Raw genomic sequence first — 15,450 nt, 5'->3', positions numbered from 1 at the left:
GAAAGCGCTTTTCAAGAAACAGTGCTCTTAACAGTCATTAGATAACAGCAACGGTACTCTAAAATCAAAATCTAGATGTCCATGATTAAATATCCAATGAGTTTTTGATTAAAAATAAGATATTTTGTCATGTTTTATTCTGACACATCAGTAATACCTGACTTGTGATTATTTTAAACTTTGAAAAAGGTTGCTAACAAGTGGCTAAGTGAAACTAACTATAGAGGTTGTCGGAGACATTAAACATCATGCATTTTCAAAAAAATATATATTATAAACTGTAAAAATACTCCCTTGCTCCCTCTAGTGGCATACCCCTATAACTTATTAACATGTATGGTTTGGCTAAAACAAAACTGGAAAAATGTTTTGATTGGCTAATATCAGATTATAGGAATATAAATAGCTGAGGGACCTAGTGATCAGAATACACTGTATGGCCTTGTTTACACCTTTTAAGATGTATTTTGGGTCAGGGTTAAACAGCGGCTAAAACACTTTGAGCTTGTCCACTTTCCATCACTTCCAGAGGAAGTCGAAAACGCATTACAACGTATTGCTTTCGTAGTGAAAACACTCATGTGGATGTGTTCAAACAGCCACAAGAGACCACCTACACTCCGCCTACTGACTTAAAGGTGGGGAAAGTGTTAGTTCAAAAATGCTTTATAAAAGTGTCTTGGGCCGAGGACCAAAACAAACTTGTAGCCAATCAGCAGTAAGGGGCGTGACTACGAATGATGGTGCGAAGAGAGCGCTCAGTGCACGTCAGTATTCAAAAGATACGACACAGGACGAGCGACAACAGAACGAGAGATGGCAGAAAAAAAAACATGTGAAACAAAAGAAGGCTTACAATCAGGCAAGAAGTATCATTTCTATGCTTTCCAGCGCTGGAGAGAACTCAAGTAGAGCTAAAGCGCTGAGGTTGCTTTATTTCTTCTCGATAGGCGAGCAACATTGGTTTTGTTTTGTTTCACAGATCTAATATATGCTAGCTTTTGCTTGAGTATGCTCGTGTGTCAAGTCAGCGATGATAAAGACCCATTCATTTCCACACTGTATAAGCCTGGAGAGTCTAAACCTCCTCACTGTCTGTTTCAAGCGTCAGCTCCCAAAGTGTGTCCGAAAAGTAAGACAATAAACTCCTAATATATGTTTGTTTCCTTTGGTTCCTCTTTTCGTGATCGATATAACCCTCTATTCTTGTCATATTTGTAGTATGTTCGTCAGTTGGACTGTCATGCTCGTCCTATCGAGTTGTTCATGAGAACTGTGTTTGTGTTTTTGGGATGTAAGGGATGACTTTTTCCCTGAACATTCGACCTGGATTACCATAGTAACACACAATAGTAGTATTTTTAAATTATGCAGGGTTTCTCATCACGTCACTTTACCACGTGACATCAGCAAGCAGGCTCCTGATTGGTTAACACGGCGCGAATTGGCGGCAAAGTTCAAATTTTTCAACTCGGGCGTCAGACGCGAATTCGCTTCAAACGCGTGAATGCACAAAAAGCACCAATCGCGTGTAACGCGCAAGACGCTCAATTCGCGTCATTCGCGTGAACTGGTCGCGCGAATGAGGCGGAATCGTGTCCATCGCGCCGCAGGACCTCCAGACGCGTGTCAACCTTTTTTTTTCATTGACTTAACATTGAAATCACTCGCTCTTGACGCTCTATTCGCGTTTGGTGTGAACGCAGCATTATGGTAATGAGCGTTTGTTTCCGAGATACGCGCTGTACGCGGTAGACCAATCACAACAGACTGGGCCATCTGGCCAATCAGAGCAGAGTAGACTCATGGAAAGGAGGGATTTAGAGAGACTGATTCATCCATTGAATCGTTTGAGAATCATTGAACACTGTGATGATGTGCAATGTATATTATGAGAAATTGAAACGTGAAACATTTGATGCATGTAAACCTGTTGTTGGAGACCTCCAAAACAAAATGAGGAAACTTTAAAATAGCATAATAGAGGCACTTTAATGGTTCTCTGAGGTCGATAATAATAGTATAGTAGTAATTATTATTAGTAGTAGTATTAGTAGTGTTTTAACTAATTATAAAAATAAAGACAAATATATAACTGTTGTGAATTACATTTGTACTATGATATAGAAAATTAATATTTGGTAATTATAATAATGAAAAACTCTGAAACATGCAATGCATCAGACTATACAATTATTTAATTAAAATTATCGAACTAAGCTATATCACCATTATCGTGCTGCCCCATTGATTTATTTTCATTTTACATTCAATATATTGAATTCGTTTTTCATCAACTCACGAACCCCCTGCAGCTCCCTCACAAATCATCCGTTTGGGAAACCCTGATGTAGAAGAAAACAGCCATGCTTACCCAGAAGGCTCTGTGCACTTATGGAGGAAGGGGTGGATGAAGTGGTGGATGAAGTTGTGGATAAAGGAACATCAGTAGAGGTGTAGAACGGGCTAGGGGTGGTGATGGGAACACATTCCCGACACTGGCCTGTGTATTTGTCTATTGTGGTACATCCATAACCCTCCTTACAGCGACAGACTACATCTGATGTGAGCGTACACTCCTCCTTCACCTCCATATAGAAATCTAACACACACACACACACACACACACACACACACACACACACACACACACACACACACACACACACACACACACACACACACACACACACACACACACACACACACACACACACACACACACACACACACACACACACACAGAGACAAACGTGTTTTCAAAAAGAAGCACTTTTTGCCATACTTCCTGTTTCTATTCTCACTTCACCTTGTTTATACTATCATGGGAAAATTGAATGAGCTTCATACCAGCCTTGCAGTTCTGGAAGCAGCGGTGGCAACTGGATTCTCTGTTCTCCTCACTAGTGAAGAAACCAGAGGGGCATGGACGACACTCACAGTTTGACAGGAAAGATCCTGAGAGATGATGGATGGCCAGGAAGACAGAGACGAACAAAAGGAAAGACAAATAAAAAAAGTAGAAGAATTAGGTCAAATTCATTAAAACTAACAAGAAATATGTTTTTCATTTTTAAATAAACATTTGATTTAAAGTAATGAGGCTGATTAGGTAGCCTAATTATTCAAACCTAAAAAAGGGTCGCAAAGTAAATTCAAATGTAGTATCTACTCAGACAGTACGCGATTTCGGACGCAGCGATTGTCTTGTAGCGTAAATAGTTTTAGTTTTACAATTTACAGCACTGATTCTTGTAGTTCTTTACCTATAGAGGCTAATGAATCGGAAGTCTTACACATTCACAGGAAATAGCTTACTTTCACATCGAAAAATACGGTGGAAGGAGTGTAACGGATTTATTGACTTTTTTAATATTTAATCACACCAAATGATTCTGTTGAAACAACAGCCATATGAAATGTACAGGTGACATGGTGATAGAAAAAGATATGGGATGGGAGGAGAAAATTATATTTCAATGCTTTTGCATTCACACGCAAAACTTTTTTTTTTTCTTTTTTTTGCAAAAATAATGCATTTATTCCCCTAAGAAACTTTCCATTCGCTTCCAAACATTTGCGTTCTCTTGCAAAACTATCGTGCTCCCCAGAGAAACTAACTTGCAAAAGCACTGAAATATTGTTTTTCCTCGCGTCTCATAATTTTCCATCACAAAGTTTTGCAAGAGAAAATGGGGGGTGGAGTTTTGCATAAGAAAACACAAAGGCATTGAAAGGTATTTCAGAGTGGAAATAGCCCACCTTGTTGGCAACCTTACCCACCAATGTCTGACCCAGAAAAATATGTGTGGAGAGTAAAGTGGGAGGTGTAACTTTTGATGTGACCCAAGATCTGCCATTTTGAAAACTCATTCTACTCCCTTTTCCCATCGCACATCAGTTTGCAGAGGTGTCTATTTTAAATTATAATGAAGAACATATTTGAAAAGTGGAAATAAAGTACCTAACAGGAATTTAATAGGGGTGTTTAATAAAGTGTTTAATACGCATAATTTGGGGTAAATGTAGGGGAGACAATTAGGCTAATTTCCTAATTATGAATGTAATAAATATAGCCCACCCAATAAATATTTGGTCACTTTCCAAAAAGATGTATGAAATAATTTAATAAGCGATTATAATTATAATAAACGCCTTATCACGCAATAACTTTATTTATTTAGTTGATTAGAATGCAGTCCGTAAGTGTTGCCTCTTTGTCGCCATCTCTGTTTGAAACCTGCAATTGCAGTTATCGTCTTTACGTGCGTTGTGCATCAGCACGGCTCCTCAGCGCGGATGAATCTAATGTTTTGAGGAGTGTGTGTGGCTGTCCGTCACTGCACCGGTGTGGATCATAGACCGTAAAAAAATATGGACGACGCGACAGCATTGGCTTCCGCTGACGAAAGTTGAAGCTTTCGGAGGCCCGCACACGGTGCTGACATCTTGCGTAGATTTGGGACCGAGTCTGCGCAGTAGCGATCTCGGGACCGGAGTTGCGCGGTAGAGAACAGGAAGTAGAGGCGCGATATCAAAAGCCCGCCCACACTCTCACAGATGCAGAACAATTCATTATGTTGGTGTGAAATAAACAGTTATGGAAATGTAGAAATTAAAGCTAAAGCTCCACTCTCCTCCCAAAAATCCCGAAAAAAGTCTGTTAGTTCACTCAGAGAAGCCGTCAATCTCAGCTGTCAATCATGACATCACACCCCCCCTTTTTATAGCATAAAATAACTTGAACATGACACTATACAATAACACAATAACACTTGAAATGAAATCATCGGGATAAAAACTAAATGACAGAAACCAACTTTAGGAAACAATTATTTGAAGTGTAATTTGTCTGGCGACTGGCTTCCAATGTAATACATGGAGGGGCGGGGTTTATGAGCTCTACTGGGACCAACCACCGGGGGGCGAACGAGGCGCGGAGGTTTAAGTTTCTGAGAGGAGTGCTGCAGGCTTGGTGTGGATATGTCTTGAAAGTAAGACCAAAATAAGAATGTTCACCGGAAAATGTCGTCTGAACAAGTAAGTAACATGTCCGCCACTTTTGTTCTGACCAACTGAGAAAAAAAAGCATTACAATAAATCGCGCTACCAACATGATTAAATCTAACGATCGATAACATCAAACCGTGCTAACTATTATTATTGTTACACTTTGTTCTCAAATAGTTAATGTTAACAATATCAGCATTGCGTGACTACATTTATTTAGTGTGTAGTAGCGTTACCTGTAGATTTAAATTTCTGTACAGTCTACTCTTTTGCTTTTGACTACGGGTGAATCTCCAGTTGTCACTGATGATTGTCGTTTGGATCTTTCTGGATTACAATCCGTAATCAAAATGATAAATTGAATTATTCAACTGCTGTGAGAAAAGGCTATAAATGATCCACCACATGGCACCTGCAGCATTCTCACATGCGATACTTTTACTAGCCGGACTCCTTATTTATAGACGTTAGGTAATGATGCAAAGACGAACGGTGCCATGCTCGAATTTCCCATGGAAATCCACCAGTACCACTCAAATTATAACACATTATTACAAGCTTTTCACCGTTATGAATCGGGCTAAGGTAAGGAGATCGTTTTAAACACTGGCTAGTTATGTACTTGCTCAAACATTTTGATAAAAAATGAAAAGTTTGATTGGTCAGTTTCTGTTAGTCCCGTCTAGGATGTAATGATAAGATTTGCGTGTTTGTGGAATGTGGAGTTGAATTTGAAAACTGCGAAGCAAATACTGCAAATACTCGTAAAATCAGTCGACACTTTAAAAGCCTAATTTGGATATATACTTGGATATGTACTGCTGCAAGAAACCAAGCCATGCAATTCCCTAACACACAATAACAGAGACAATTGATTATGAGATCATCCGAGTGTTTAACCAGAAGCTCTGTCATCTCAGATTAATATTGCATAAGGGCATGCAAAGGTAAGTAGGCCTACAAACATTTATAGTGTAGGCTATCATTATAGTTAAGATTCTAAACATTAATTCATATTGTCGCTGTCATACCTTGTATCTCCAAATGTTCTCATTTTTATAAAAAAAAATTCATAAATCATTACTATTGGTCACCCTTTACGTGTCTCTGGGTTTTGAAATATCTAACCAATGAAAAGTATTCAAAAGAGCTTGTGGCTAAATCTCGTAACTCCATTGGTTCTTCAAACTGTCAGTCAAACCTCAGAACTCCACACGCCTCTATCGTGAATGACGTGCCGCACGCTTGGAGAGAGATCTCTGCTTATATAATATTAGGGTAAATAAATGAACAGCATTTTCTTTACTCAAGAAACACTATATATAAAAACTAATGTTTATGTTTGAGGAGCGGAGAAGAGTGTCTTAGTTTGTCATCGAGTCGTAGCCAATACTGTCTTAAAGGGTTAGTTCACCCAAAAATGAAAATTCTGTCATTAATTACTCACCCTCACGTCGTTCGACACCCGTAAGACCTCCGTTCATATTCAGAACACAAATGAAGATATTTTTGTTGAAAGCTGATGGCTGAGAAAGGCTTCAGATAGGCCTCCATTGGCATTCAGTACACTTATACTCCCAAGACGGATAAAAGGCACTCAAAACATCGTTACAAAGTCCATCTCACCACAGTGACTCTACAATAATCTTACGATGCGACGACAATAGTTTTTGTGCGCAAAAAAAATCAAAATAACACCTTTTTCCAACTTGTTACTGCCTTCCGTGTGTGCCTCCACGACGCATGCGCGAGAATATGACGCAGATCCGGCGTTCGGACAGATGACCCAGAAGTGATTTGTTTACAATCAGAGGAAGACGCGCGTATCTCAGCTGTTGGATTCTACATTGATCGTGCTTTAGGTCTCGGCGTAGTGCTCAAAATGGGGTTAGAGTGGCATTTCATGGATTCCCGAACCCCGGCGCTACGTCATATTCTCGCGCATGCGTCGTGGAGGCACACGCGGAAGGCAATAACAAGCTGGATAAAGGTGTTATTTTGATTTTTTTTTGCGCACAAAAACTATTGTCGTCGCATCGTAAGATTATTGTAGAACCACTGTAGTGAGATGGACTTTGTAACGACTTCTTTAGTACCTTTTAAGGGTCTTGAGAGTGTAAAGTACATTGTGCCAATGGAGGCCTTTCAGAGCCATCAGCTTTCAACAAAAATATCTTCATTTGTGTTCCGAATATGAACGGAGGTCTTACGGGTGTCCAACGACATGAGGGTGAGTAATTAATGACAGAATTTTCATTTTTGGGCGAACTAACCCTTTAAATTAGGGTGAACAAATGTTCTGTTTTCCCAGGACATGTCCTGTTTTCAAGTCCTGTCCTGGCCCTAATATAACAATTTTCTATCCATTCAGAGGGGGCATACTTTAAATGTATTGCAATTAATAAGGAATCTTCGAGTAAACTTCGAGTATCATTTGAGTATCTCATTGCCGGGCAGAGTGTCCTGAATTTCGTTAATCAAAATCAGGTAACCCTATCTTAAACAGCCTGTTTGTAACACTTCATCTTTAATAACATGAGATTTTGGCCAAACTGAAAGCCCGCATAGCTAATAAGCTGATAAAAACGTAATGCACTTACTGCCTAAGTCTTCATCATTTCCGGCCTCGCCCCTGCACTAAATATCATATTATTATTGCATATAGTTTACTACAATACACTGGGGGGCAAGTATCTGACACTATTTGCACAAGGTACAATTAGCATCTAACAACTATTTACATTTAGCGCAAAGAAAATGCTGCTTTATTGCACATTCTCACTGCAAAATAGCCTCTGCCATATCCTTTTTCTTCTTTTTTTTTACCATCATCATGTCCATTTAGGTGCTCATTAAAAAGGTAACTTACAAATTGGATGCACACATAACTGACAAACATGAATGCACAGAATAGATGAGAGTAAAATGGCTATCCTAACATATTTAAAGGCGTAATAACTAAATGTGTATTTGACTGTGCAGAGACTTGAGCTCAAAGGGCACATACTGAATTTCTTTAAGGCGGATGTGGGTGCTTGCACACAGACACACTCACGTACGTGCACACACACACACTTATATGCACAGACACAGATACTTGCTGACTGAGGTCTCTTAAGGGGAGAGATGAGAAATAGCATCAAAAACAGGACGTTACACAGAAGCTCAAACAGGCAGCGGCATTCTAATGAAGGAAGTGGTTGACGCTTCTGTGTCAGAACGTACCGTTTCCCATCACGAGAGAGAAAGAAAGAGAAGGAAAGGAAGAAGATACAACGATTGAGAAAAACTTAATAAATAACAACTGATTTCTTGAGCAATTTCTTGCTCAGACCACAGTCGTAATACTGGGAAGTGTGGTGACTGAAAACTCCGCTCACGCACACCACACAATCAGGGATCGAATTCAGAGAAAGTGATGGCCGACATAAAAGGCTCTGGGAAATATTAACGCCCCAACATGCATTCTCACCTGCTTGACACAAAGGCAAAGTAGGGCAATTTTTTGAGAGGGCTCTGGGACTTCTCACTTTACCGTCCTGTTCAAATCAAACGACAGCACAAAAGAAAATTAGAAACGGATGCGTCCAATACAGTCACACAGTATCTTTAAAGTGCACATTAGAGTTGGGTTCTGTACATCAGATCACACATTGTGAACACGGATCTCTTCACAACGCGTTAACATAATATATCATTTGCATTATAACGTATAGCATAATAATTTACCATCGGAAGGCCATATATCAGGTGACCTGTCAGCATCACCATGGCTGCAGATAAGACTGTCACAAGCATCTGTAAATAATACAATTATATCAGACAAGTGTGCCATGTCGGCTACACAACATATCACACACTCACTGGAGAAAACATACCAAAAAAAAGTTTGCCAAAAAAAAGTCATTTGTGGATCTGATGCAAACAGCAAATAAGTACACGACTGGCTTCTTGTTTAGTTAACTTTTACCTGTTTTACTAAATCGTTTAATATTTCAGTCAGCATCTTATAACAAAAATATAGCAAGTGAGAAACACAAAACAACATAACAATAGCTGCAATGTAAGTAAAATCAGTCAGTACCTCACAATTAGTAGAATCCAAAAGGTCCTCAAATGCTTTCAAACTCAATTTCTGTGTCTTCTGCCAATTGTTCTGCTCATATCGTTTCCTCACCTGCTGTTGCTGTGTCTTCCTGTCACTCTCCACCCTCTCTTTCTCACACTGCCCTTCACCTGCTTACTGTTTTGGAGAGAGAGAGAGAGAGAGAGAGAGAGAGAGAGAGAGAGAGAGAGAGAGATAGCTTCACGTCCTGTCACGGTTTCATTGATGTTTCATTATTACTGGTTTGATTAAGGCTAGGACACATTCAGAATGGGAGTGCATTTCTAATTGGAGTAGTTTTGGAATGCATCATAAAAATATACACAAATGAACACATGCATCCGTTTGCACGGAGCTGCACACAAAATGAAAATAACTTATTTTCTATATTTTATGTAGAACGAACACCCTTTTAATGGTACATACACAGACTTAAAGGGATAGTTCACCCACAAATGAAAATTCAATTCAATCATTTACTCACCCTCAAATTGTTCCAAACCTGCACTATAAAAAATGCTGGGTTAAAAATAACCCAAGTTGAAAATGGACTAACCCAGCAATTGGGTTGTTTTAACCCAGCGATTGGGTTGTTTTAAGCAAACATTTAACCCAACCGCTGGGTTAAAACAACCCAATTGCTGGGTCAGTTCATTTTCAACTTGGGTTATTTTTAACCAAGCATTTTTTAGAGTGTGTATGAGTTTCTTTGTTCTGCTGAACACAAAAGAAGATATTTTGAAGGACGTTTGTAACCAAGCAGATAGAGCAACCATTGACTATACCATAGTATTTTCCCCCTCCTATGGTAATCAATGGTTGCTCTATCTGCTTGGTTACAAACGTTCTTCAAAATATCTTCTTTTGTGTTCAGCAGAAACTCATACAGGTTTGGAACAACTTGAGGGTGAGTAAATGATGACAGAATTTTCATTTTTGGGTGAACTATCCCTTTAAAGCCACCTTCACGAAGCAGTTTAAAGACAAAAGGTCATACAGTACTATTTTAACTCACGCAAACGTCTGTGGCTTTCATCTTAAATACACCGCTTGGCCTTTTTTCCCCCTCCAATATTACCTTATTAAGCAACTGAGAGCATAACAGACTAACAGATAAACACACTTAAGAGGAAAAAATGACCTATAGTTTGAAAAAAACGCAGACACTATGACACAAAAACTCCACTCATTGCAGTGTGTGTTCAGCAGTAACCTTTATTCTGAAATCTTTTTAAAGCTCCAGTCTTTCTGTACACTTGCAGTAAAGCGAGCAATTCCTGTTCTGCTTTGGGTTACACATACATATTTATATATACATATAGTCCTGTTGCTCTTTAAATCAGAATACACATGTGACACTGCTTTAGTTCCTCCCCTTAGACACTCAGGTGGGTCCTGGGAGCAAAACACTCACTGGACAGCATCTGATAGCCACAACCACAGCGGCACATGTGTATATTTAAAGAGAACCCGTAAAAGATAAACATTACGATTCCACAGTAGGAACAAGTTGAGACTCATTCCTGTGAGATGTTACAGAATGACACGGAGATGCTATGAATGACTGAGATCATTCAGACGTTCTTCCAGACTCTTAATCTTAAATGTTGTAATTCTCTTGTCAAGGTTCAGGACTTGCTTGCATAGCCAGCGTTTGAGCATTGCACGACTCTCGCTTCGCCTCTTCTAGGTTACAGTATCGTTGCATTCATACATTTATTGCAGATAAGCATTCTTTCTAAGCACGTTTCTCTTTTTTATTCAAAATCTGTTATTCGTTTTGTGAAGATACTGTGTGGAATTTACTCATTGTTTGTAGCCACTGCAAATCTGAAGAATCTTTGAGAAAAATTCAGTCAGCTCCAATGAGTCAGCTTTCCTGACTGTATACTATTGTCATATTCATACAAGACCAGATTTGCGGTTATTGAATTGTTAACGGAATTCTCGTAAAATACTTTTGCTTTAAGGTCATATAGCAACAAACAAGAAGTAAATTGCTGTAGAAAAGAAACAACCACTTACTCGTTGCAGAAACCTGGAGTGCTCACTCCGTACAGTACATACACATGCATACATAGTCTTACACACATAGTTCAGCTCAGTGCTGCGAAACAAACACAAATAAACTCAATTAAAAGATTTTCTGTGGACGAACAATCGCTCAGTTGTATGCAGAAACGTCACAAACACAGACAAAACCTTTTCCTCAAAATCAAACTTGTTTAAATCACAAAATAATGTGAAATAACTGAAATATTCCGTCAAATCAAACAAATCTGAATGAAACTTCACAGAGGTCAGAGGGAAAAACCTAAGGCAGACACACAGTGTTGTTCATCAGTCAGTATGCAAAAAAATAGAACGAGATAAAAAAAGAAAAACAACCTGAGGATGGTTCATAACATATTGTTCAACTGAATAAATGCTGTTCTGGCTCATCATAGAAAGTGATATGTACTGTGATATGTTTATTAAAGCTTTCACTCTTTGTTTTTCTACAGCGGAAATTTACATGCTGGATGTACAGCACCACGTTTTTTCAAAAGCATGAGGTTCTCATTTTCGCTGTTTGATGCATCTTTCCTGAATGTTTTATTTCACATTTGGCACTCGAAATGTCTCTGTAAGAGGTTTAGTCTCTATTCTTGAATACAAGCTGTGGTTTACACTCAGACTACAGATATTAATGACCAACAAAGCCAAAATAATGTGGGTTTGTCAGTTTCTTTCTACTGTATTAGTCCCTGTGGGTGTTTGATTAGAACTAGAAAGTGCTCCTCCAAAAGGAGAGCCGATTATTACAAATCACGTGAGGTTCTTGAGAACGTTAGCCTATAAACAGATTACACATTCATTTGCATGATATATTGCTCAAGATATATTCTCCAGTAGATCTAACCTAGGGGTGTCCAAACTTGGTCCTGAAGGGACTGTCCTGTAAAGTTCAGCTCCAACTTACCTAAACACACCGGTCTACAAGTTTCTAGTATTCCTAGTAAGACCTTGATTAGCTGGTTCAGGTGTGTTTAATCGAGTTTGGAGGTGAACTCTGTGGGACAGTGGCCCTCCAGAAGCAGGATTGGACACCCCTAATCAACAAATCTTAAAGGTGCTGTATGTAATTTTTGGACTGTACTAAAGCCTAAAATACCAAATTTTGTTTGCAGATATTTAGGAAACATGCTAGTATACTTGTTTCTCTGATAAAAAAAATGCTACAGCCAGTTATTCTACTTTGAAATGTGCGTTCTGTGTCGGAATGTCCATTTTTGTTTTGGTCTGTGTGATTCTGCCCACTGCCAATTTACCCAATAGTATTTCGGCACCCTGGGTTGCCAGTCGGCGGAAAACACAGCTTATTGCAGCCATGGACGCAAGCAAACGAACTGGGTCAGAGATCGCAGATTCTACCCGACCTAAAAAGCCTCAGCGTCCATCTAAAAATCTCTATGAATGGGAGTATTAAAACACGGATAAATGAATTCATCGACTTATAAGTGTGTAAGTATCCTCGCCTTTCATTGTCAAGTGCGCTCGCTCCTATTTCATGTCTTCAATCTGGCAACCCACGTGAGCATGGAGTCTGAGGAGGAGGGGGCGGGGGAAAGAACCCTCACCAAGATTTTGAATTTGGACTGCAGTACCCATTTCGACCACTGGCTGTCAATATTACATACTGCACCTTTAATTTGCAGGACTTCCAAAATCCGGCAAATATTCCCTGTTTCCACCTCAGAGTACAACATTGAAACAGATAGTTAAAAATCAGAAACAAAGTAGCAATTATGAGAAACAAGGAAGCAGTTGTGAGCTATAAAGTCACACTTACCAGAAACAATGTTATGAAATATAAAGTCGCAATTACTAGAAACAAAGCAGCAATTGTGAGATATTAAGTTGCAATTATGAAAAAAAGTGGCAATTGTGAGAAACAAAAAATCACAATTGTGAGACATAAACAAAATCGCAATTTTGAAATATAAAATCACAATTATGAGAAACAATGTCGACATTACTAGAAACAAAGTCATAATTTTGAGGTATAACGTTAAAATCAATGTTGGGTAAATTACTCTAAAAAAGTAATAAATTAGTAGCCACTACTTCACAAGTGTAATTAGATTACTGTACTAATCACTCCCTTTAAAAAGCATTACATTACTTCTTATTAATTCTTTTCTAAATCCCATATTAACCTCGACCAGTTGAACAATACAAGGATAGGCATGAAACTGGTCTTTTAATTCTTTCAAATAAACAATATAAAAATGCATAAATTATTCTTGAACAGACCAAAGTATTTAGATGAAGATGGTTCAATTAAAAACACACATTTTTATATACATTAGACGTTAAAGTTTAATGTTAATTCCACTATTGTTTTATACAGAATTGTTCTATAGTCTATATTTCATGCAATTACATCAGAAGTAACTGTAATCCCTTACTTTACTTTTCGATTGAGTAATTCAATTACAGTAATTTCACCCAACACTGGTTCCTATTTTGAAAAACAATGTCTCAATTGTGAGATATGAAGTCGTAATTCTAAAAGAAAGTGGCAATTGTGTGAAATTGTGAGATATAAAGTTGCAACTTTGAGATATCCGGAAAAGTCGTAACTATAATTTTTCTTTTTTTGTTTGTTTTTTACTCTGAAGCAGAAATGTGTTTCCATAAGATCTCTATGTTAGAAATGGATAGAAAATAACATTTAGTTTGTAAAACATTTGATGGGATCATAAATCATTCATCAATGAGTTTAACCCAGGGGTGTCCAATCCAGCTCCAACCCCAATGAAACACACCTAAACCAGCTAATCAAGGTCTTACTAGGCATACTAGAAACTTCCAGGTAAGTGTGTTGAGACAAGTTGGAGCAGGACAATGGACTGAGTTTGGACACCCTTGATATAAACCATCAGGATCTCTCTAAAGGATCACTGGTAGACTCTAACAAGATCAGATGCTCTGACTATCATGAACTTTCATCATTAGCATGAAAATAACTCTCTCTAAAGGACTTCTCCCATATCACCTTATTCTACAGATTACTCTCCCACCCATTTCTAAGTCTGCAGTTCTTAACAGAACAGGTCTGGACTACAAGACAATGAAAACAACAGGTCAGACAAATGGATAGATCTTTGCATCAACCTCATCCATCAGAGGCACCAGCAAGGTCTCGAGGACACGAAACACAAAAACGCCAAGGGTGAACTACACTGGAAGGATTTTACTATCCAAAATAGAAATACTAGATACTTTTATGGACCGAGCAGGTCCCATAACTATAGCAGCGATACATATACAGCATTTTCATGAAAGTCTATTTTCGGAAATGTATCTCCACCGGCAGAGAAATCATCAATATCATTTATCTTAAAGACGAAAAATGAGGGGAAAAGTGAAAAGGAAATAACACAGCGGTTGACATGCGTAACGCTCTGACATCTACTCAGAGCCATAACATCCTCAAATCTCACTCGTCTGACCTCACCCATCACTCATGTTTTCCACCCGCAAGGGAGGAAGTAAAAGAGTTCATTACTCTAAGAGCGCATACAGCCGAGACTCCAAAGCAGCCTGGCATCAGCACAATACCGTTAGCATGAAATGTCATATATTTCATGTGAATTCAGGCACGGAGATGGGGGACGTGCAGGCTACAGTTACCTCCACCCTTCACTAGCATAAACAGCCCAGTATTTACAACAGCTCAGACAGGAAGCACAACACACCCACTGACCCACGGCTTACAGCGGCACGTAACGGTACAAGCGGCAACAATAAGTGAGCAAATGTCCCCTTAGAGTCTCTAGGAAATGGAAACTTTGTGAAAACAATGTCATTGATTTTCTGCCAGATGTACGAAATCAAAAGTGATTGTATTCACTGCTGAAAATATGATGACTCAGACATTTGGCTATGAGATCGGAAAACATGATTGATACTCGCCGGTGGACGGGCTCGCTGAAATCAGATAAAAGCAAACGGTCTTGTGAGGACTCTCATCTTTAAAATGGTGTGAAAACAGTACCAGAGGGGAAATCATGTCGGAGCGTGTTCTCTTTTGGGCACGGAGCGCACAAAAATGTAATTCCGTTTACCACCACTAGAGGCAGTGACTAGATAGTCTGCAAAAAAATGAGCAGGGCTGATGTTGGTACTGGTGACAGGTGATGTGAAGAGATGAGGGGCGCTTTTTCTTCTTCTTGCAAACACCTTCTTCGGATTGCTGTCGTCATTATCTTCCTCCTTCCTCGGTTTTATCCCTCTCTGTTTCTCCATTCGTATCTATACCTCCTCCAGGTACAGAAGAAGTGGATTTA

The 15,450-nt window shown here is 38.9% G+C and overlaps 3 protein-coding genes across 3 annotated transcripts in view; 1 reads left to right on the top strand and 2 right to left on the bottom strand.

The window, feature by feature from the left end:
* LOC307138867 (uncharacterized protein) overlaps positions 1-15,209 on the bottom strand; it is a 17,866-nt gene extending 2,657 nt beyond the window's left edge. Inside the window, exons 1-6 of the mRNA XM_079837537.1 lie at positions 15,077-15,209; positions 9,095-9,253; positions 8,740-8,808; positions 8,483-8,549; positions 2,851-2,958; positions 2,375-2,602 (exon numbers count right to left, since the gene is read on the bottom strand). Of these exons, the coding sequence (XP_079693663.1) occupies positions 2,375-2,602; positions 2,851-2,958; positions 8,483-8,549; positions 8,740-8,808 (472 nt within the window). The 5' untranslated portion in view covers positions 9,095-9,253; positions 15,077-15,209. The remainder of the gene's footprint in view (positions 1-2,374; positions 2,603-2,850; positions 2,959-8,482; positions 8,550-8,739; positions 8,809-9,094; positions 9,254-15,076) is intronic.
* Positions 1-15,450, top strand: part of gtf3c6 (general transcription factor IIIC, polypeptide 6, alpha) — a 1,355,101-nt gene that overhangs the window by 1,244,246 nt on the left and 95,405 nt on the right. The window lies entirely within an intron of this gene.
* iffo1b (intermediate filament family orphan 1b) overlaps positions 13,771-15,450 on the bottom strand; it is a 29,374-nt gene continuing 27,694 nt past the window's right edge. The window contains exon 9 of the mRNA XM_079837491.1: positions 13,771-15,450. Coding sequence (XP_079693617.1) covers positions 15,366-15,450 — 85 coding nt within the window. The 3' untranslated portion in view covers positions 13,771-15,365.

Source organism: Gobio gobio, assembly GCF_949357685.1.
Source record: "Gobio gobio genome assembly, chromosome: 15".
In the NCBI taxonomy this organism is placed as follows: domain Eukaryota; kingdom Metazoa; phylum Chordata; class Actinopteri; order Cypriniformes; family Gobionidae; genus Gobio; species Gobio gobio.
The sequence above is the reverse complement of the archived record's forward strand: the minus strand, read 5'-3'. Positions and strand labels throughout refer to the sequence as shown.